The sequence below is a fragment of the Perca flavescens genome, chromosome 14 (assembly GCF_004354835.1).
Source record: "Perca flavescens isolate YP-PL-M2 chromosome 14, PFLA_1.0, whole genome shotgun sequence".
Lineage (NCBI taxonomy): Eukaryota > Metazoa > Chordata > Actinopteri > Perciformes > Percidae > Perca > Perca flavescens.
This window is the reverse complement of record NC_041344.1, coordinates 30,763,449-30,785,578: the sequence shown is the minus strand read 5'-3', so window position 1 is coordinate 30,785,578 and position 22,130 is coordinate 30,763,449. Positions and strand designations below refer to the sequence as shown.

The window sequence follows — 22,130 nt, the reverse complement described above, 5'->3', positions numbered from 1 at the left end:
TGACATCTGTACTATGTATAACAGATGTCAGGAACGATGTACCTGAGACTGCATCTGTAAGATGTATTGCATACGTTAGAACGACGTATATAAGCCTACATCTCTACGATGTATTGCATACGTTAGAACGATGTATATTGCCTGCATCTCTACGACGTATGGCATACGTTAGAACGATGTATATATGTATACGTCGCGGAGAGAGCGGCTATATGTCGCTGAAACGTAGCGCAGCGACGTCGCGGGGACGTCGTGCCAGTGAGCAAACTACCAAAAAACTACGTACCCCCGATGCATTCTGATTACATCGCCAATACGTCGCCGCGACGTATGTGTGCTTACTGGGTACATGTAGCTGCAGCTTCTCCGTGTTACCTGCTCTGATTCGGGTCTGAGTTTTTTCTATCGAAAGTACTTGCGTAGCTATAGCGAGCAAGATTAACGTAAAAATTGGCCGTAATTCTCCTTTTAAAATAACCTAAATAAAACCTAATATTCTCAAATGACCAACCTTACAATTTCAATTACCTACTGCCTACTATACAGTACATCTACTTCCGTACAGTGATTCCCACAATGCATTGCGACGTGACGAAACGATCCCGAACTCTATAGTAAAAATCCTGACAGCGTAAAAAAAAAAACTGTCACTGAAAAAAGACAGACATCAAGAAAAAATTTAGATTGACATTGAAAAACCTATCATAATGCAACTTTTTTTCAAATTGAAATAAAATAATAGAATTGTGTGATTAGAACTTTTTGATGTTTATGTCTTATATTTCAGTTCAACATTTTTCAGTGGCAATATTTGTTGTTTCAATGCCAATTTTTATTTTCAATACCACAGGTTACTGTCACTGTGTTCCTTTAAGTGTGCTGCATGTTTTAAATAAAGTTGTATTTAGAAAAAGGGGAGGAGGAGGAAAAGGAGGAAGAAGGTGGAAGAGGAAAGGATCAGCCATCTTCGTGAGGTCGAAATCCGGAGCGCAGGGGTAATATCTTTGGTATTTATGAATCATCATTTATTTCAGCGTTTACTGAACTCAAGTCGTAGCCGCAAACTGGAACTGGCCTCATGTCCATGACGTTTGAAACAGGTTAGCTTTTTACTAGCACCTGGCTAGCTTGTTACATGATTCAAATAAGCGTGGCAAAGTTATGTAGCAGCATGAAAACGATGTGACAGCTGCTGCATGGCAGTAATGTTACTAATGGTTCCTTGTTTCATACATCGAAAGCAAATGCACGGAAATTTATAGTTTTTTATTTTTTAAATTCAGTCGAACGGAGGCTCTGGGATTCACATCCAACTGGAAGCACAGCAGCGCTTTGCAAATAGCCTACAACGTTTCATCTATTAATCTTACGTTACAGGCTAATTACTAACGTGACGTTTGTTTTCTTTCCACACAAGCAGGATAGGAGACATGCATTGTTGTAGGATGTCAGTAATTTGCTTAGAAATATAGGAAATATTTGATAGGATAGAACAACACAATGTAATTCTGCTAAATAAAACATCCCATTCATTGTTAGTTTCACTTGTTTTCATTTCAATTGTATATCCAAATACAATACACATTTTCTATGTCTGCCACTTACAAAAAAAAATAATTCCAGTGCTGGTTCCATGGTATCAGAATTTTGGATAGTCATCATGGAAACATTAATTGGTCATGTGACAACGGCTGGGAAGATTGGCAGAACAGGCAGCCAAGTGTCATTACTCTGATCCAATGGAAATCACCGTTTTCAGATTTACAGCACTCTAGCCCATTGGATTGGAAGAGGGGCAATCATATTTCACGAGGGGCCGGTACCAAACCGTGCTCCCTTCTACCTCTGGTTAGAGACTTGTCGCAGCGAGACTAGGGATTTGGTTGACTCAAGGGCACCTCTCCAGCTACGGACCACACTCCGACTGGTGGAGTTTTGCATCCCTGGCAAAACAAACAAACCAACAAATGAAACAAAGATATTTGATCGAAAGGGGGAAAGTTAATATAATAAAATGAATGTAATAATGTTATTTTTTATCAATAAAAGGTATCAGTTCCTGCCACCATTAAAGTCATGGTTCGGAGTAATTTCACCCTAGGGTCCTTTGCACTATGACCTCGAGCCAAACACACCCCCCCCAGAAGATTTTTTCATTTCAGCTTGACAAAGGTCAGTTTAAAAGATTTTCGTCAGATTTTGAGAGACTCTAGTCACGCTCATTCCGCTACCCATTTCCGGGTGAGTCTCGACTGCCCTGTCTCCGACTGAACATGTCAGGTCGGCCAAAATGAAGGCCGACAGCCCCCCAGACTGACGACGGCACAGGACACACCAAACAGATTCGAGTCACTGACCTCGCCAGACTGTCCAACGGCCGACAATCGGCCCTGTGTGTCACCTTAAGACTTCACTTTGAGCTCAGGGAATTGTATCATTTTTCACAATTTTTGTTTTTTTACATCTTATGGACTAAATAGAGAATCAAGAAAATAATCAGCAGATTAAAAATAGTTAGTTTCAACTGTACATTTACAATTTATTTTATACAATTTCACATAGTGATGACACAAGCCACACCAAAAACTACTCAACTGTACCTTGGCCCATGCTCTCACATCCAACTCATTCTTTACTGAAACAGCTTTTGGTCTCAGCAGCAACAGAGCAGTAACTGGCATTGATCAGCCACAACTGTGTGTCACATTGATGTGTACAGTAAGATGTCTGGACATGAGAGTGTTGAGCTATGCATCTATCAGCTGGAAGATAATAACCTTGGGCTTCATGAAAATAAAACCGTGTAAACAGTTTGACAGTTTTGTAAAAATATAGTGGATATTATTAAAAAGGTGACATTACACATAATGTTTCTCTTATTGTAGTCTGAACAGGATGTTTTCTGTTTGAGGTTTCTGTTCAGACTGAATTCTTAGCATGCTTGAATTAACTACAAGTGTTAGATAAGAGTCAAACGTGTCAAAATATATAACTGAATAGTTTTTTTCTCTTCACTGTATCACTTTCAGATGCCAAGACATTGCTCAGCAGGCGGCTGCAAATCGCGGGACAACCGTGAGACTCGTAATGCTGGTATTACCTTTCACAAGTGAGTTCTTTATGCAGTTTTATTAGATTGTAGTCTTCAGGGTTGGCATGGAAGGCCTTAAAGGCTGTGATCAGGGGACACATTATACAACATGCTTCATTTCGTAAGAGGAATAGTGCTAAAGCACTGTTACAATTAGTGAGTAAAATCAAACATGCTGAAACTGAGATTAAGCGAAGAATGTCGCAGGATGGCCTGAGAAACTTGGCTCAGTTAAAATACGAATACAATAATTTTCTATCTCAGAAGGTTGAATTCAGTGTATTCAGGGCAAGACAAATTATTTGAATTGGGAGACAAAACAGGAAAATTACTCTATACATTAAAAAGAGGGAATTGGCTTTCACGATTTCTACAGTTAAATCCAAGTCTGGAGATGTTTTTACAGAAACTGTAGATATTAACAAGATTTTTAAAGAATTTTACACTGATCTCAATAAGTCATTTTCTACATCTACTGATGAAGAAATGTGTTATATCATAGGACCATTAGGGCTTCCCAAACTGAGAGAAGGGCAAAGAGAACTCCTTGATGCAGATTTAACTATAATGTTAAAAGAAAAGCCCCAGGGCCTGATGGCTTCACAGCTGAATTTTCTGAGAGTTTTGCAACCAAACTGGCTCCAATTCTGTTAGAGGTATATAAGAGACACTGGAGAAGGGCACACTGCCACGAACATTTAGGAAGGCTGTGATAACTTTGGTTACTAAGAAAGTTAAAGATCCAGGAGACTGCCCAATTTCCTTAATGCAGTTAAGAGCATATTGCAGGTTAGAGCCCCCAGTGAATCAATTTATAGAAAAATAATGTAGGAACTAGATTTTCTTTAAAATATACGTAGAAATACGCTACTGAGGCTTCGGGAGGCGTTTTTGTGAGAAAATTTTACATGTGCATCTGAAACCACCAAACCGTAAGTGTATGTGTATGTTTATTCATATTAATATTACGGACCACAGCCATATAATTATGAGCCTGCTATGCAGCCAAGAGCACAGGGACAGGTTAGAATTAGACAGAATAACAGTCAGAGGAGAGAAATTGAGTTGTGGTGTGAGGAGAGCCAGTGGAGAATAGGACAGGTAAACAAATTAGACTACAAATAACTATTTACATAATAAACAAATTAGACTTCAAATAACTATTTACATAATAAACAAATTAGACTACTAATAACTATTTACATATTAAACAAATTAGACTAAAAGATGATACAGATACAGATGAAAATATTGCAACACTATGCGGTATCTGACACAATTTCAGGGTAGTTATTAGAGCTGCACGATATGAGAAAAATATGCGATATGCAATAATGTTGTTGATTTTGATGATTGTTGATAATGATTTTACTTGCAATAATTAAACATATATTAAAATGTACTCTGTTCTGCCTTTCTGCTTCTTTCAGTATTCTGCTAAGATATAAAAAAAAAAATGCTCATTGAATTTAAAACAAATGAAAGGAAAGAGTAGCCATGATGCGCTTTGTCAATTAAATAAATTTTTTTTGCCAAATGCTAACAGTTCAGCAGATAAAATACCTGATTACCTGGAGCCCAAATGTTATGTAACCTAACTGTAAAACTATACTATGATCCATACAGAAAGTTACGTTATTATAAATTTCTACACTGTCTCCTAACTCCTGTGAAATCATATAAGATTAGGGCTAAAGTCTAACGTATATTCTTGTTCATTTAGTTTTTTAGATCATTGTTCGTTTTTTTAAGTGTTTTAATCCGGGTTTTGGGAATCCTAAACATGTTTTTTATTATACATGTCCCGTTTCAGGTTTCTGTCATGCAAACAACTCTGAGTTAAAGTTTAATACTTTTACAGCCAATTTAATAAAATTACGGGTTTGATTCCGTCTCAAATCTAAAAATACAGTTAATGGATATAGGCACGGAGAACTGAAGGCTTGAGCAACAATTAGCTCCGATAAGGGGTTAGCGCCAGTCAGTTCCGGTTAGCTCCGTTATAAAGATATGGATGAGGTGTCTGCCACGGACAGGGGTAACAACCAGACTCTGATAGATGACGTTCGAGGAGCTTTCACAGCAGTGTGGCCGCGGTGTTTCTACAGTTTTATCAGTAGGCCTACAGTTAATCCCACGACAAGTGTTTTTATTCAGTGAATAACACGGTAATTCATTACCCTGGTTACTGTACCAAGCAGTCATGGCAAAAGTAAGAACAGATTCAATAAAGGGCTTATAAAATAAGGACATAATTTTCCTATCTACGTTGCATATGTTGCTCAGTCAGAAACCTTATGCTGTGCTTTAGACACTATAACTCACACCAGGTGCTACTTACGACCTCTGAGCTATGTAAAAAAAAATCTTTGTTCATGTCACTGTGTTTGTTACATTAGACAGGTGATATGTAGATCTCTAATAATCCCTGCCTGCTCATTCTGCCACGCCTGCAGGAGTAGGAATGATGTACAAGCACTGATAGTGGAAGAAGGTGCTGGCACTGATGCTCTGAAGCCCAAACAGCTTCAACATCCTGATGGTTTGGCTAGCCATGCAACCTGAAAAGTGGATGGCCCCACTCAGTAATAGGTTGCAGGCTTGCATATTTCGATGCAGCATTGGCTGGTTCTGCCAAAAATGCTAATACCCACATGCTGCACAGACCTAAGAGATGTACAGTATGTGAAAGGCCGAAAATGAGTAAACTATGCCATAAAAACAACAAATTATATGGGCCTAAATAAAACAAGTCTTAATTGAGGTCAGGGTGAGATTCCTGCAGTGGTGGTTTTGAAAGTTCCTCATCAGATGAGTCACCTTCTCATTTCCTCCTCTGGGATCCAGGACACATCACCAGGTTCGTCCATGAAAACAGAGGATAATTCATCATCGCTGTGCACAGGACTGGGCATTGGAGTTGATGCTTGTTTCTCCAACCTTTATTTCTGAGTCCCCACACTGACCATCTTGGGGTGGGCCTGGACAGCTATAATAAAAATAGGCACCATACGCCACTGCAGCATACGCCACTGCTTAGGTACCCCGTCCAACCTGCTGCAATCCCAAACCACAGCTCTGTCACAAAAGCTAAATGTGTTAATTTAATTGTGTTAAAAATTGAGGTAAAAGGTAGTGTTAGAGTTGTACCTCCCTGCATAATACAGAAAGATTTTACTAATTATTTGCCCTCTGATATTATGTAAACAGATGTTGGCATGTACAATTAATTTTAGAGATTCGTAATGTTAATCTACCTGCTGAACGATGTGAAGGTCTGAGGTTACACTGTGAGCGACACAGTGCTGAAACACAGATTTTTGAGGGACAGTGGAGAAAAAGCCTCTTGCTCTGGTTCAGCAAGCACTGCAGCACTGGCTGTAGATGCATCTGTAGGTGCATCTCCCCCTCCCAAATCCTTATAAAGACACCACATAAAAATAAATTACAAATTAGCTGTGCAAACAATGTGAATAAGCTTTAACTAGACTTGATGGTTCTAATATTAGAAAACTGAGGTTACTAGTTATGCCTTTCTCATATGGTAACGGTTTTACAAAATATGTTGCTAATGCTAACTAGCATTAGCTATTACGTCTTACAAGCTAGCTGCTGTGCTTTACAATAACTTATACACATCACGTTGCTTCTCATTATTGAAATCATTATGTTGACTGATTTGGTAGCTCTTCCTCTGGAAGTTTTTCTGTCATATTTTAAATGGTTTAAAAGGATAACAAGGACATTTTAATAAATTACTTAGACCGATTGATAGAGGTTTAGGTCTACCAAAGATGTTGTATTACTACTATGCTTTTAACTTAAGGCATCTGGTCCACTGGCCACTTCCTCCTGAGTTAGCCCAACCCTGGTATTGTATTGAGCAATCTGTTTTGCCCCGTTATCGCCCTTACAAAGCCTGTCAAACTGTATGGTGAGGCAAAAACACATCCAATAATCTCTCTTTTAAAAGTCGTGTGGACTAGTGGCCCGGCTGTTTGAATTGGATCCATATCGATATACTTCATCAAATATTTGGTGAAATCCAAAGTTATGTATTGCTAGATCTCCCTTTTTTTGGAGGGATTGGTTAGAAAAGGGAGTTGTTACACTGGGGGATCTGTATCTCTGTGGCATATCGAAATCCTTTGAGGGTGTGGTACAGTAATTTGGAATCCCTAGGTCTCAATTTTTTACATATTTGCAACTTTGCCATCTGTTGGTGGGGATTTTTGGATCCAGCACTTCAGCCCCGAAGGCACCAGAATATTTAGATAAGGTGTTGTGAGATATGAAAAAGGTCTTGAGGCTTCTGGGTATTATTCTATACTTATACATAACCTGGGGGATGAAGCCTGATGAGCCCTCAAGAAGACATGAGAAAGGGATCTGAATATTACACTGGATGATGAGGAGTGGGAGTGGGACTGAATCTGTGGGAATATTAACATTATGTCACACGATTTGAGGGTGCACCTCATTCAGTTCAAGATTATGCATCTCTTCTATTGGACTCCCTCCGGATTGTTTAAAAATTGTCTAAAAGACACACCAAATAATTGGAAATGTAAGACAAAGACCAGCCAATTACTTCATTTCCTATGGTCTTGTAATAAGGTCCTGTAATTTTGAACTGGGATGCATGGTAACCTTTGTCGGATTGCAGGGACCCAGGTTTAATTCATCCCAACATTATTTGTTCTGAAAGATTGGTCAATCCTAAGCGGGATGGATAAACACATAAGAAGCTGGGGCCATACTAGTTTAATGATAGACAGACAGATTTTTTAAGAGGTTGGAGAAATGAAGGGATGCCGTCAATTCAAGAGTGGGCTTCTGAGATGGCTAGGCTGGTGGCGTTTGAAAAAAATGTCATAAAAACGGTTTTCCAGATTGGATGTTTAGATTAGAAAATGGGGAAAGTAGCTGAGCTTTCTGGAGGGCTCCTAAGAAGCTTTGTGCTGGGAAGAAACGTGTAAAATGGGCTTATGGTGTTGTGATTTATACATATGTTTGTTAGGTTAATAGGTTGTTGTCTATTTTGTTATTATTTTGTTGTATGGTCTCAAATAATATAGTCATTGTGTCATCTTTTTTTCTTGATTTTTGTTTGGGTGAGTGGTGATGACGAGGGGGGGGGGGATATATTCATGTTGCAAATTCTATGTTTTTTATGTTGTTTAAAAAATAAATTAAAAGTTGTTAATAACAAAAAAAGAATACACTAATATTACAATGACATTCTTAAATGTCTCACTATTTAACATGAGGTTGTATATTAAAGTGCAAAACGTGACGACAACATTGAAAAGACAAAATTATAATTTGTCATTGTGATGGCTAGATTACCTAAAGGAGCTACTCGGAGGAACCTTTGGATCATCAACTCCCACCGTGCAGACTACTGGGATCCTCAGACTGACTTTGTCTACTTCTGCTCCAAACACTTCACCCCTGAGAGCTTTGAACTGACTGGATGCAGGTATGTAGACTCAGACAGCACATTAAGAGATTACAGATAGCAATGGTTTCTGTTATTGACCATTGGTGCAGAATGTAAGTACTGCTGATGGTGTTTGGATAGCATCCTAAAATGTGTTTGACTTTTTCCCTCACAGTGGGATCAGAAGACTAAAGGAAGATGCATTTCCCACCATATTTGATTCCTCTTCAACAACCAAATGCAAAAGACCAGGAACACCACAGACACAAGAAGACATTGCTGTCAGGTACACATAATTGATACAGAGTCACATTTTGTCATTTGGTCATGAGCTTTACAACAATGAATAAAATGTAATTGAATACTGTACAAACCTTTGTAATCATGAACGAACTGCTTGAAGAAAAACTTTTATCCCTTGTCCAATGAATGTTTGACATTTGAATGTTTTTTTAACCGTTCTAACCACATCAGTACAACATTTTTGAAGTGAAAGAAGGCATGTAGATAAACATAGTGGACGCATGTTGACTAGGCGCGAATGCAACTGTTACATAAGCTAACCGGAATGAGTACCCAGTTAGGAGCGCCATATTGTGCAGCAAGTCTGAGATCCTCTGAGTGGCACTGGCACCTCTGTGGCAAGTGATTGGCAGGCATCAGGCAGATTTCTGGCAAATGTCAGGACATTGACAGACAAAAATACCAAAACCGACTAACAGCAGCTTACCTGTCGTGACAGGTAACAGCATATAACAGGACATTCACACTTCTACTGTGGGTTTTTCCTGGACATTTGAGCCCCACCCCCACAGTTGATGGTGAATCAACTGTGAACTGCCGACAGATTGCCACTGTGGTGCCGCTCATCTCGGGAGTTTCTTGACCGGTGCAGAACGAGTGCCGCTCGTTTGCCACTGTCCAAGACATCTGCCTGATACCTCTCTATCACCTTCCACACGGTTGCTAGTGACTTTATTTTTGCCTTTTAAAAGTACAGGCAATCTGCAAAAAAAAACAAACATCTGAGCTACTGCGCATGTGCGAGTGCAATCAAAGATAGTACAGAAGAAGAAGAAAAGAGGTCTCACTCTGTAGCTAAAACAGAGACCAGGTGAAAAGAGGTTCTGCAGCAGTGAGAGAGAGCTGTGCAGTACAACAAAAATATGATGTTTTTTGAAAATGAAACCATGTAAACCTATTCTGGTACAACCTTAAAATACAATTATGAACCTGAAAATGAGCATAATATGGGCGCTTTAACAAAATTACAAAGTGCTTTACTACAGCCATGCTAGCAGCTCTGTGAAGCTGTACTAAGATTCACATTTTTAAAGCTAAATGTATGTGCACAGGCGTAGTGATTACGCTGTCAGAACGTATGCTATAGTCAGTGGAGTTCTATGTCTGTAAACTATGGAATAACATTGTCCATGATAATTCAAGCAGTAACTTGTACAGTGTTAAATCATCTATCTTGATAGTCAACAATTTCATGTTTTCCATTGTAATGAAAGGTATATACGGTTTGTTTTTCTTTTCTTTGCCCGGCATATTACTCCTGCCATGCATCCCCTGTACCTCCAACAAACACACTCTAGTCACACTAATAGGGTTTTATTGATGAACAATGTGGGCACAACAAAATAGAAAAAGACTCAATAAATAGAAGTTACAAACATTGCTCACACATGATGGACACACAATTCTGGCGCTTAATTATACAATTCAAGAGCCAATATAAAGTACACACTACTAGGCTTGGGCCGATGTAAATATTTAGTAATATTTATATTTAATTAATTTGCTTTAAGGTGTCATAGTGACAAATGGCAGTTTAACCATTAGCATAAAATCAAACTGGTTTAGCCTCGTCCACCGGACTGGAAAGGTAATCGACCCAACTTTAAACAGTACAGTATAGCGTTAGCTAATAAAATGCTAAGAATTGAATGCGCAGAGGTTTGTCCTTTCATTTGTCACCCGCCTGTATGTCCTGCCATGTAAAGGAAAAACTAATGGAACAAACAGCATTTGTCATTTTATCTTTTTTACTGTAGAAAGAATCCCCGCTTAGATGACCAGGAGAATGCTCAGCAGGAGACGGACTGGGGTAAAACGTCAGAAGAACCCACAGTTCAGAGGTCAGTGGCAACAGCTGAGGAGACTAATGAAAATATCCCTGCATCTTTTCAAGAGCCATCAGGTGTGACGCAGCTCTTGCAGCAAGAACGTACTCCGTCACCAGCACCAGTGTCTCGTCCCCTCTCCCCATCACGTTACATGAGACGTTTGCCCCCTCCTCCAGGCTTCTACCTGCCGAAAGAGCACAGCTATGCTCAGCACTGCCCACTGCTATGGAGGAGACGTTATGACCAGGCTATTGACTACTTGGAGAAGGCCCTACGACAATTTCATGCAGCCAGGCGGAGGGAGAACCGCTTGCGGAGCACTGTCTTGAGGCTACGGGATAAACGGCTAAAACACACTCTATTTGTGTCAAAAGATGGTTGTAAAAACAGGGAGAGCTGGACATCAGGGGGGGAGAAGAGACAAGGCAAAGGAGGTTCTAACCAGGAGGAGAGTGGGACTGATGCTAAATCTGAGGATACAGGTTTGTTTGAGGACAGATTTGTGGATCATATTGAGTTGGGGGAACATTTTCTTCCAGACACCAACAGCTGGTGTGAGGAGGAGAAGAGATATTGCTTTTACTGTGGAAGAGAGCAGGTGCAGGTTGGTGGTCAGATAGCACGCAAAGTTTCAACAACTGGGAAAGATGTCCAGCCCACAGCGCATGAGGATTCTCTGACGATTCAGAGAAGTGTTAAAACCAGTACTTGTGGCACAGCTAAAAATGCCAAAGACATACAAATAGTCAGGTTGGAAAGACCACCTGGGAAAAGTCCAAAGTCCCAAGTACTGCTCCAAACTCAAAACCTTCACCAGGTGCTCCCTGCTGGAGTGTCGCTGTCTGATATTCATGAGGAGAGTTTGCAGTTTTTAGGCTCTCAGAAGAAGCTGCTGCTCTCTGACGTGTGTGAAGGGGAGACTGAGGCTATGTGTCAGGAGCATCACCTAGACCTGCAGCAGCAGCTGTTTTGGATACGGGATAGTGCTGAGGGACAGGTCATTCTGGTACCTGTCCTTGCTGAAGATGGATTACAAAGTTATCTCAAGATGGAGGAAGTCTCTGATGAAGCACAAACTATATTCGTGTCAGAACTGGATCTTAAAGGAGACTTGGAACACATGACAGAGAACAGCGAAGGTCTGTCCAGAGATGAAAAAGCATTTGATGATGACCACAGTGACCAGCATTCTATTATCAACACTACTCTGGTGGAAATAGGAGAAGATGTGAGGGAGAAACTTAAAGAACACCTGGAGGGATTTCACCTTCAGCTGAGCACCGAGTTTATAAACTGACTGGATGTTCTGAATGAACACAACAGTTATTTTGTGAAATTTGTCCCAGTCTTAGTTGAATATGCTGTTGTTTAGACCTAAACGTGAGAAACACCACCTAAACACCACATGAGAATCAGCTCAGCAGTCAGACAGGGTGGTGTTGTAAAGCAACACATTATTAAAGACGCTTTAAAGATACAGTATATTAAGCTTAGTCACCTCAGAAAGGTGCAGATCAATGGATACATGGGTGTTTTTATGTGCAGAGCCAAACCAACAGGAAATGTATTCTGTCTGTGTTAAAGCATGATATATCTTCTTCCTCTGTTCCATAAAGCTCCATTGTTGTTCAAAAATGATTTAAAACACATCAATGAGTCACACTGTTGCGTAAAAAAATGAAACTATAGGTTTGCTTATCAGTAGGAGCCAATGGGGTTGGAGTTGGAGACAGAGTAGAAATTACAGGTAACACATTGTTGATTTTGGACTTGACACATTGGAATTTATCTTTTCATTTTTTAATATTTCATTTTTATTTTTTATATTTTTCACATGTCATTAAAATATCAAAAACAAAGATACAATTGGTAAGAATAACATGAATAATTTATAACTGAAAAGGCAAACAAGGTAGATCTGTGAAATAAAGGGATAAATATTAAAATGTCTTACTTGTCAGTTCTTTTTTCAGTTTCCCTCTTATTTTTTGTGCATGAGCAATGTATTATGAAGTTTATATAGAGCAGTGAAAGTTTGCTTGTGGATATTTCTGTGGTGTGAGGTAATAGAAAGTGTTAGATCGCACAAATATAAATATCAAGCTGTAAAAAATTAACTTGATGCTGTTGTAGTTTTCTAGATACATCCACAATTAGCATTCTTTTTGATGCACTGAAGAAAAACATTTGGTCATAAAAAATAGTTGCAGATAACTGTTTAAAAGGTCTGTTGAGTGACAGATGTCATTCAAATGTGAGGTGTTTCTCAATGTTGATATTTATGCACTTTATTTGATATTCTATTTTTTACATTCTGTCAACCTATCAAGTTTGACAGATGGGAAAATAAAGTGACAAACAAATGTTTATGTACACCGTCCCTAAATTATTGTCCCCTTATGAAGTGATGGCATCTTGTGGCCATCCCACACTTAACCTGAATATCACTGTTCAAGCTGGACGTTTACTGAAAAACTGAAAAGAATTACCTTGAGTTAAGATTGTTTGACGTAAGGATACAATATGAGGACAGAAACTTAATATCTTCACAATCACAACATTTTATTATCATTCCCATCACCTGTTTGAAAAGTATGGGTCTTGTTGGAAGGATCTTACCTGGAATTTAGTTGGAAACCTTTTGTTGTATTCTTTGAAATGAAATGAAAAGTAAAATGTACACCCATTTCCAATTAAATGGAAATAACTAGTATGTTGTAATGGAAGTATCCAGTGTTTCTGGAGCTAAAAATGCCCCAAAAAGTCTTTTAAAAAACGTAGAAAGAATTTTCACCCGGAAAAGGCATTTAAAAAAAACGATATAAAAATAGCGTTCTTTTCACTGTTAGTCTTGTTTGCTGTTACAGTTCATGTATGATCTTCAGATGAAAAATTACACTGTTGTACACAAAAACATTCAAAAGTTACATATAGTCACTTTAATGAGACATATCTCATCCCATAGGACCTCAGCCATTGTTGTGAATATTTTGTATTTCAGAGACCTAAACAGCCAACCTAGCAAGTTTGTTCCCAAATTGTTCTTTTTAGGGAGCACTATTTAATATGATGGGAACGTAATGTATATTGTTTGTGTTCATATTCATGCAAAGCATCTATGATCAGCTCAGTGCAGTAACACAGTGGGAAAATTAAAGATTGATGGTGTCATACTGAGACAATTCACTGTGGCTTCTCTGGCTGGGTGTGGCATCAACCCTTCCTAGTCAAACACTCGAGGACCTGGAGGTAAAGGAAGGGGGAGGGGGTTTCTGACCATGTCAATGATATATTGTGACACACCCTTCACTCTAAAGACATCAGCTGCTCTCTATAGTATCTAAGCTCTCTATTTAGTTAATGCTTAAAATCTGCTGTTTGCTAGAATGCTGTTCTTTCTTTGGCTAGATTCTTGTGGTTAAGTTGAACCAAACTTTAAGCTTTCCCCTAACTTGTACACCCACACCGACCCAAGAATGTGGCTGTTCCTGTTTCACTCTACATCTCTATCTCATTGTTTTTTATCTAAAAACTTTCCTAACAACATAACTTCAAGGCATTTCTTACATGCCTGATTGTCTTACATAAAGTGTGCATATAAAGCTGAATAATTGAAAGTAGGCAATCTGGTGTCACATAAACAGTTGGTAGTGAAGAGGTTAACACTGAGACAGTCTGGAAGAAAAGTAGAATACCAGCCTCAACTTGCATGCAGTTATTGCGCAAAACAAAAGCGTCCAACTTTTACTAAAGGTTTCCAGATGTGGAATGAGTTGTCTGTTGAATGTGAGCTGCTCCTCATTGGAATATATCTAACACATTATTTTATACAGTATTATACTTTAACAAGTTGTCCAAACCGCTAAACACACACATACCATAATATAATGTATGAGTGAAGGTGGATGTGAGGTGGCGCCTCAGCTTACTGCTTCTTCCTGGCTGTTTTCTCATGTTGAGGGAGGATCCAGGAACTCTGCCAGCTGCTGACTGTCTGTCTGTCTGTCTGTCTGTCTATTAACTCCACTGACACACGGCAGCGAGCAGCGAGACACGCAGGAACAGAAAAGCAAAGAAAAGTAACCATATTGAAACTCACAGTCGACATGTCTCAGGTAAGAAATTATTCACAAGCTGTTGTTTTATTTGTTACAACTAAACCCTGAGTAAAACTCGACACGTTTAGTAATGTTGACTTGTTAAACTTTACACTTCGTTTTTAATTGTTCGCGGCTGAGTTGGAATACGTTTAGAAACTGTGAGCGGATCAAGTAATTAAAGTACAGAAGCCATCTCACGCCAGGCGGAGAAAAAGTCGCCGAGGAGCAATTTATACCGGATAGATTTAGTTTTACTTGAACAGACAGCCATTGTACGTCCCAGCCGCAGTGTAATAGATTATTTCATGAATATGTTCTGCTAGCTGCCCCTCCCTAAGAGGAAGGCTGCTGTAGAACACACACTAGAACAAGCGCCGTTCATCTATGAGACTATTTACAATGTATTATGGACATACATTATGGAGATTATTTGTGTAGCTCTGTATTATAACACTGAAGTTATAATATCAGAGCTACAGGTGGAGTTCATTTACCTGTCTGTGTTGCATGTACAACATGATTGTGCAATGCAGCATGGCTTCCTCTTTATTATAGGACCTTTCCCATTGTACAACATCATTAATAATGACTGGTTAATAACCTATATGTTAAGAGGGGAGGGGGCACATGGCCTGTGTCACCCTTGGCCCCCCACTTTGTCAAATTATGAACACATATATCTAACACACCCAGTGGCATTGTGTCACTGAAGATACATGATGAAAGAACAAACTATGTTTCACTGCAGCCTGTGGTCAGGAGAATGTTGTAGAACTTGCTCACTGTTTATTATAAAGCCCTAACTTTCAGATCAGTGGAGAGCTGGAGAGAAATGTAGGGATTTGGGTGTGGTGAATGGTGATGGGCACTCTAAACAAACACAGGGAGTCTGTCTTTATTTGTTCTCATTGAAACCAAATCGCTAAATGCTTCTCCACTACTGAACTCTCCAATAACTATTTTCTGCCATTAAACGGAAGCCTCCTGCATGTATTTCAGCGACTCATTGACTCATTTAGTAACATAATCTTCATGCAATACTTGTGAATCTGAGTGAATCAGTAGGGGTTATTAGTAGTTAACACTTGTCTACAGGCAGGATACAGGTGCTCACTGTGGAAGAGTTTGGTGAAGTGGGCTTGCAGCAGCTTGTGTACACCAGTCAGAAAGGGTGTGGTTTTGACAAAACTGTTGGCCCACATGCACTGGATAACTGTAGCAAGACAACCATTTTTAATGCTGTTCTACTCCACAATAATATCAACTGTAAGTTAAATGATTGTGTGTAATGTGTAAATGTTGCTCTTAGTGGTAAACTCTGCATTTCTACACAGTTTTTTAGTCTTTTGGCTAATAGTCTTGGTTTTAGAGCACATTTAAAGTTTGATTTGGTCTCCGCCCTTATCGCCGTTGTTTTCAGCAGCAACAGCAGCAGCAGCTTTTTTTTCATAGAAACAGCTCTATAAAGGCACTGGATACTACCTGCTCAGCAGCACACAGGCTGAGTTAGACACTAGCTGGTGATCATTGAACAGCTAAAGAGACAGATATCTTTCTCAGGAGCAAAGTGATTGAATATTGCACCTACATTCCACAGATAGACACAAACAGAAAGACTCCTAATGGATGATAATGTTGCTCTGTAATGGCTGGATGGGTAAAATCTGTTTGCCAACAAGTTCATCTTAATAACTTAAATAGGTTCAATATGTGGTGTTTACAGGTTGGTGCGTTGCCTCCAAGTGACCAAAAGATCAATGAATACAAAACGGTTCTGATACTTTGTACATTCCTTATGAATTGTACTGCTAAATGTTGGTTGTAGCATCAGTGAAATAATTACAAAAAGGGAGTGAAAAGAGCTCCCTATCAGCTACTAGGCCTAAATGGACCTTATGGTTAGGGGTGTCACTATTTTAATTTTAAACTGAAAATCGATTCAGATGAGCTCTTGATTTTCACTATAAAAATTAGAAGCAGGTTCAGAGAATGCCCTAGTATTTTTTTCTCTCTCCACCTCCTTACTTGCGCACATCTGAAGAAAAACAGATAGCATAGCTTATGGCTGGTAGCATACAGCCAAAGACAAAGGGTAACATTAGCTTACCAGTGGCCTGCAGCTTGAGTCGGAGATGACAGAGATACAACAAAACTGGAAAATCCTCCTGCTTCCCTGAAGTCGACAGTGTGGCAACACTTTGCCTTTGCCGTGAGTGAGTTGATAAACAAACAATGAATCTGACGGGACTCCATTGTGCCTTCATGCACTTTAAAACCATTGCTGTTGTACTTGTGGTAAATTGTTTTGTAAACAAGATCTTTAGAAATGTATAAACAATTGTTTGACAGGCTTTAAAAGATAGAAAATAAACTCAAGTCACATAAGTCTATAAGAGCCAAGGAGTGGAAGCTAACTGAGATCGTAGAAGGTGCTCCATTCTAACTTCATCTTCTCTAGTATAAGTGGTCTAACGTACTATAAACATTTTTATTCTATCTATTCCTTGTGTAGTGATGTACGTAGTGATGATTAAGCACACTTAATATGATGCGGTTGATGATTTTTTCGTAATGATTCTTCGCATAACTATTCTTCTTTGAATTCCCAGGTTTTCTTCAACCTGCTTTAAAGCAGGTTGAGCTCTACTTACCTGTTTGTATTGTAACTTTGTAACAAAGTACATTTTGCAAAATCAACAAACTGTTAAAAGATACATGGTTGGATGGGAATGCCTCTTGGCTAACCCATCAAATAGTTTGCAAATGGAGGTACTTAATGGAACTGATACAAAATTATGTAAAAGTCTGGAATTACCTGAAAGCAGTGGATTGATTTGTAATGTCATCCACACAATAAACTTATACACTCAGGGATAGTAAAGGGAGAGATACCTAAGCCAAGTGTAAACAGTATTAGAAAATTGAAAACCATCTCTTCCTAACCTTAAACCTGCATTTTTTGGCCACTTGTGGGAAGTGGAAAGCAGTTGTGAACACGACATTGACACCATCATCTCCACTATCAGTCTCACCAACTCCTGAGGGAAATATCTGTCTTAGCTGCTAAATGCTCCACTATGTTCACCAGCTACTTTGTGTCTGTCCGCTGCTGAGCAGGTCATGTGCAGTGGCTTTATAGAGCTTTTTCTCTAAAAACAGCTGCCTCCTGAAAACAACACCATTAGACCGGTGTGAGTGGACCAGAACAGTAAAGTTGCAGCCAGACAGATGAACAATGAGCGGAAAGTCACTATAAAGCTCTGTACAGCGGAGGGAAGCTGCATATTCAGCTGATAATTCTTTTTAGGTTCATCACCACAAGCAACACCTTCACATCTAATTATTTGATACAAAGTTATAAGAAAATATAAGACTTGTAGCTGCTTTAACCACTTTTAGTTGCCTAAACTTAACCAAGCAGATCAGAATGCTCATGTAGGCAGTTTTTGAAGGCAATGCTAAATTATATTTTTGTCCTTGAGGTTGGAAGACCTTTTGCATTCACATTTGTTTGTTGTCTGTGTAGAGGCAGAGCTTTGGGGCAAAGCCTATTAGAAGGCAATGCCCCAAATCTTACATGGCATTAGATCTAGGTATGACCATCCTTTTTTGTTTTTTCTTCCTTACATTTCCCTCCCAGTATTCAGACCTGGAGAATGCCATCAACACGCTGGTCACCCAGTTTCACTCTGCTTCAGCTTCCAATGGTCCAACGCTGAAAACCGATGAATTCAAAGGTCTTTTGTCCTCCCAGATGCCTAACCTGGTCAAGGTAAAACTGCTGTCAGTCTCTATGTGCTTCACTCTCAGCCGGGCCTGCTGTTCACAGCAGTTGGGTGTGGCAGCACACCTCAGCTTACTCATTCACAAAGAGTCAGAAACATGCTCAACAGCAGAGTCACACAGACCTCATGCACACACCAGCAAACACACACATATAAACCTTGTGACACACCAGGCCGACAGCAAAAAACTAGTGACATTGAAAGCTGACTGTTGCGTCACCTGTGTCTTAGCCAAAAAGTTGTACTAAACACACTGCAAAGACTACAGCCAAAGGCCAACTAGCAGTTAAAGCTTAGATCGATCCCAAAAAATCAAGCCAGACCCTAGCCGAGCCCATGCACGTTGTGCCTGTCCCGACATATAAACTGTGATTATGAGCCCAAGCCCGATTTAAACCCGACAATTTTTTAATACGTGGCCTGTTATAACTGACGTTCTCAACTACAATTCCGAGTATTTGAACTACAGAAATCTGATTAGAATTATGTTAATGAATAATGCAACAAGAACTAAGCATGTAAACTGCGTTGTTTGTTTATTCAGAATGGAATGGATCGCAAATGGATCTGAATGAAGAAACCTCCACCCTAGCTCCCTCAGCCAAATAGCGTGGGTAACAGATCAGAAAATATCGGCCGGGTCAGGTCAAGTTCGGGCTCGGGCAGAGAATCTAAACTCTACTAGCAGTTCTGGCAAGAGGAAATAACTCTCCATACCATCAGGCGGCAGTAGTCTGTTGTATTGCTGATTCAAAAAGGGAAACCACATATACATACAAACCGTTGCTATGATAGACACAACAAAGCAATATTTGCCCACTTGAATCAGGCAGTCCCCTACTGGCCAATTAGTGGAATTACAACTTGTGGTCACGTGATGCCCTCTGGCCCAAAAAGACTTTCCCCATTGACTAACATGGCGAAAGAAACGGCTGTAAATCAGTGGATACATTTTTCACAACCCCCGTAAAATGACTCATTTCACTATCATTATTTGATCCATTCAGTCCAGTAACATTTGAAAAGTCTAGAAGAGCTGTACGATTAAATCACTCAATCCTCATTTAAGTCTCCCTGTGGTGGGGAAGCGAAGAGACCGACCAGCCTGCTCTAATGAGCTCACTAGCGGATGGCTGGTTAATTAGCTAGCTAGCTAATTCCCCCCATACCCAGTGTAGCAACACTAGGCCTTAAATGGGCATTAAAAAAACACTGGGTACATAAAATGAGCCGAACAAAGTTGTCACTCATCTGGCGATGGCAATGTGCTTTCTTACGCTGTGCTAGAGTGTGTAAATGAAACATGAAGTTGTTAAATTTTACTAATGTAGTGGCTAATTAGCTAGCTAGCTTGCTGGGGGATCAGTTTTTCAGTCTAGCACCAACCACAGTGCAGAAAAAGAGAGTTCTACAGTCTTTAAATTAAGTTTTATGGTATAGGAAATGATTTCATTAGTTCATTTTGTAATGTTTAGGTATGGAGATCAAACTATTCATTGCAAACACTCACACACTCAAGTTTTAATGTGCAATGAGGGATTATAATAATAATAAAAATTAATAATTTCATTATAATTCTGGTCGCAAGTCCGGTTATGTAGCCTTTATGTCACCACTTCCTCTACTGTTTAGAATTTTATATTTAATAACAACATAAATTACATATATTGGGTTATTTAGTCTGATTCTGATATGTATTTATTTTTTGACTTAACATATTTAAATGCAGGATTTTCTGGCAAAAATGTAAAACTTCAATGAAATTTTGGTTGGTGGCTACCGCCTTCACTTTTACAGTGAACCCACATGTTTTTTCTAACTGTTTTGCTTTACTCATGATAACAGGTCGGCACAGACCAGGGAATGGGTGAGATCCTGAGGAAGATGGGTGTAGCTGATGGCGAGGGCATCTCTTTCAAGCATTTCTGGACCTTAATCCAGTCAGTAGCCACCTCACAGTACAGCCAACTCAGCAGCCAGATGGGCTCCTCATGCAAATGCATCCTCCTGTGAAGAGCCAGCTCTCAGCCCAATACAGCTCTGAGTTTATCTAAACAGAGTATTAATATGCACATCACTCTCCTAATCAGGTGTCGGACAGAATACAAAGGTACAAAGTCTAGTCTGCACACAGCAAGCTGTTCCCACCATTTATGACTAAAACATGACAGTTTGTAAATGCTGTGATCTCTTTTCCACATCACCCTTCTGCCAGTATACTGTCCAGCAACCTTTGCATGACACGTCATCCATATAAACGTGTCAGTATGCTTCAAAAGAAGCGCTTGTTGGATCGTCTAACAATGTCGGAAACCCCCTCTATCATCATCATCATCATCATCATCATCATCATCATCATCATCATCTTTTAATCAAGGCAGGCTTTTGAGTGGGGAAATTCATAATACCTACCAACACTTCTGCCTTCAGATGTTGTACAAACAAATAATTTGATGCATATTGAACCCTTCAGACACTATTACACAATCCAACAAGGGGAGGCCCTATCACTCATTTTGAATTTAACTGGTGCAAAAGGTGCTGGGCATTATCAGTCATAGTCATTAACATTTCCATTGTTTGCTCCAGTTTTTTTTCCATGTATAGTAGGGATCCATGTCCATCCACGGCTTCAAATGGCTCGTGTTTATTACACTAATTATAAAAGAATGAATGGCCCTCTTTTGTGGTATTCAAAACTTCATAAATACATTTTCTAATAGTTCAAAGCAGACTGTTGAGAATGGTGTACTCCATCAAATGTAAGCATGGCCTTGAAATGGAGAAGATACATTATTGACCATTTTACAAAAGGGAACAAGAACAGGTTCTTATGTTCATCTCACTAGTAAGCCACATAAAAGTATATAGTTTATATACAGTGGTATGGTGTAGTCAACTTCACATGTCAAAAATGTACCATGTTAAGCACATCAGTATGAGAGCATTTACCATCAAACCGAGTTACAGTAATTCTTAGAAACATTAAGGAGAAATTAGTTTACCTTTCAAAAGATTTGCAATTTGTTTCTTCCTTTGCAAACAACAAACTCCAACTGTGTTAGCAATGACAGTTTACCATTTATCATCTTCTTTTTTATAAATATGATAATAACCATCTTAATTTGACCTAATGTGTCAGTAACAAAACACAAAAGTCTACTTTGGATTATTTCTAAATGTCAGTATGTTTGAATTTGCAATCATGGTGAAAACCTCTTATTGTGTGCCTTATATTCCCTTTATAAGTTTCTACCAGTAATGCTCTGTGATCCTGCATTTTCTCTGTATTTATATTTTGGAATTCTCTGTATTCTGATCTATGTGACACCATAAGAAAAATGATGTAATAAACATACAAATAAATCAACAGTACTGAAATTTGTTATTGTTTAATCATTTATTGATTTAATAAGCAATAAAAGCATCTCAAACAGTTTAAGTAGTGTATTTTGAAAATTAAAGAAAAATCTGCAACAGTTATGCTCCATTGATGTGTAGCTGTGCCAGCAAGCTGAAGCAGCACGTTATTGCAGTATCAAATCACTATCTGGAAGAAGACATCTGTGTCAGACTTTT

At 39.1% G+C, this 22,130-nt stretch overlaps 2 protein-coding genes across 5 annotated transcripts; both read left to right on the top strand.

Moving 5' to 3' along the window:
* The first annotated feature begins 920 nt into the window (after positions 1 to 920).
* On the top strand, positions 921 to 12,858 carry thap7 (THAP domain containing 7). Of its 4 annotated transcripts, XM_028598333.1 has the most exons (6): positions 921 to 995; positions 3,030 to 3,109; positions 8,436 to 8,573; positions 8,710 to 8,820; positions 10,595 to 10,647; positions 10,732 to 12,858. In XM_028598333.1, the coding sequence occupies exons 2-6, from the start codon at positions 3,030 to 3,032 to the stop codon at positions 11,961 to 11,963; spliced, it is 1,614 nt and encodes a 537-aa protein (XP_028454134.1). In that variant the 5' UTR covers positions 921 to 995; the 3' UTR covers positions 11,964 to 12,858. The 4 variants fall into 4 exon arrangements, with proteins under 4 accessions (XP_028454134.1, XP_028454131.1, XP_028454133.1 ...); XM_028598330.1 differs by having other exon boundaries at positions 10,595 to 12,858; XM_028598332.1 differs by having other exon boundaries at positions 921 to 1,007; positions 10,595 to 12,858.
* Positions 12,859 to 14,654: 1,796 nt separating this feature from the next.
* s100v2 (S100 calcium binding protein V2) lies at positions 14,655 to 21,932 on the top strand. The gene is made up of 3 exons (XM_028598439.1): positions 14,655 to 14,781; positions 18,407 to 18,538; positions 20,397 to 21,932. The coding sequence occupies exons 1-3, from the start codon at positions 14,773 to 14,775 to the stop codon at positions 20,562 to 20,564; spliced, it is 309 nt and encodes a 102-aa protein (XP_028454240.1). The 5' UTR covers positions 14,655 to 14,772; the 3' UTR covers positions 20,565 to 21,932.
* The last annotated feature ends 198 nt before the right edge of the window (positions 21,933 to 22,130 follow it).

What these genes read in the sequence shown, in the direction of transcription:
- thap7 (XM_028598330.1), top strand. Translation starts at nt 3,030, where the DNA reads ATGCCAAGACATTGCTCAGCAGGCGGCTGCAAATCGCGGGACAACCGT. An exon ending in TTTGAACTGACTGGATGCAG is followed by an intron (nt 8,574 to 8,709) that starts GTATGTAGACTC and finishes TTTCCCTCACAG; the next exon opens with TGGGATCAGAAGACTAAAGG. An exon ending in CAAGAAGACATTGCTGTCAG is followed by an intron (nt 8,821 to 10,594) that starts GTACACATAATT and finishes TTTTTACTGTAG; the next exon opens with AAAGAATCCCCGCTTAGATG.
- s100v2 (XM_028598439.1), top strand. An exon ending in AGATGCCTAACCTGGTCAAG is followed by an intron (nt 18,539 to 20,396) that starts GTAAAACTGCTG and finishes TCATGATAACAG; the next exon opens with GTCGGCACAGACCAGGGAAT.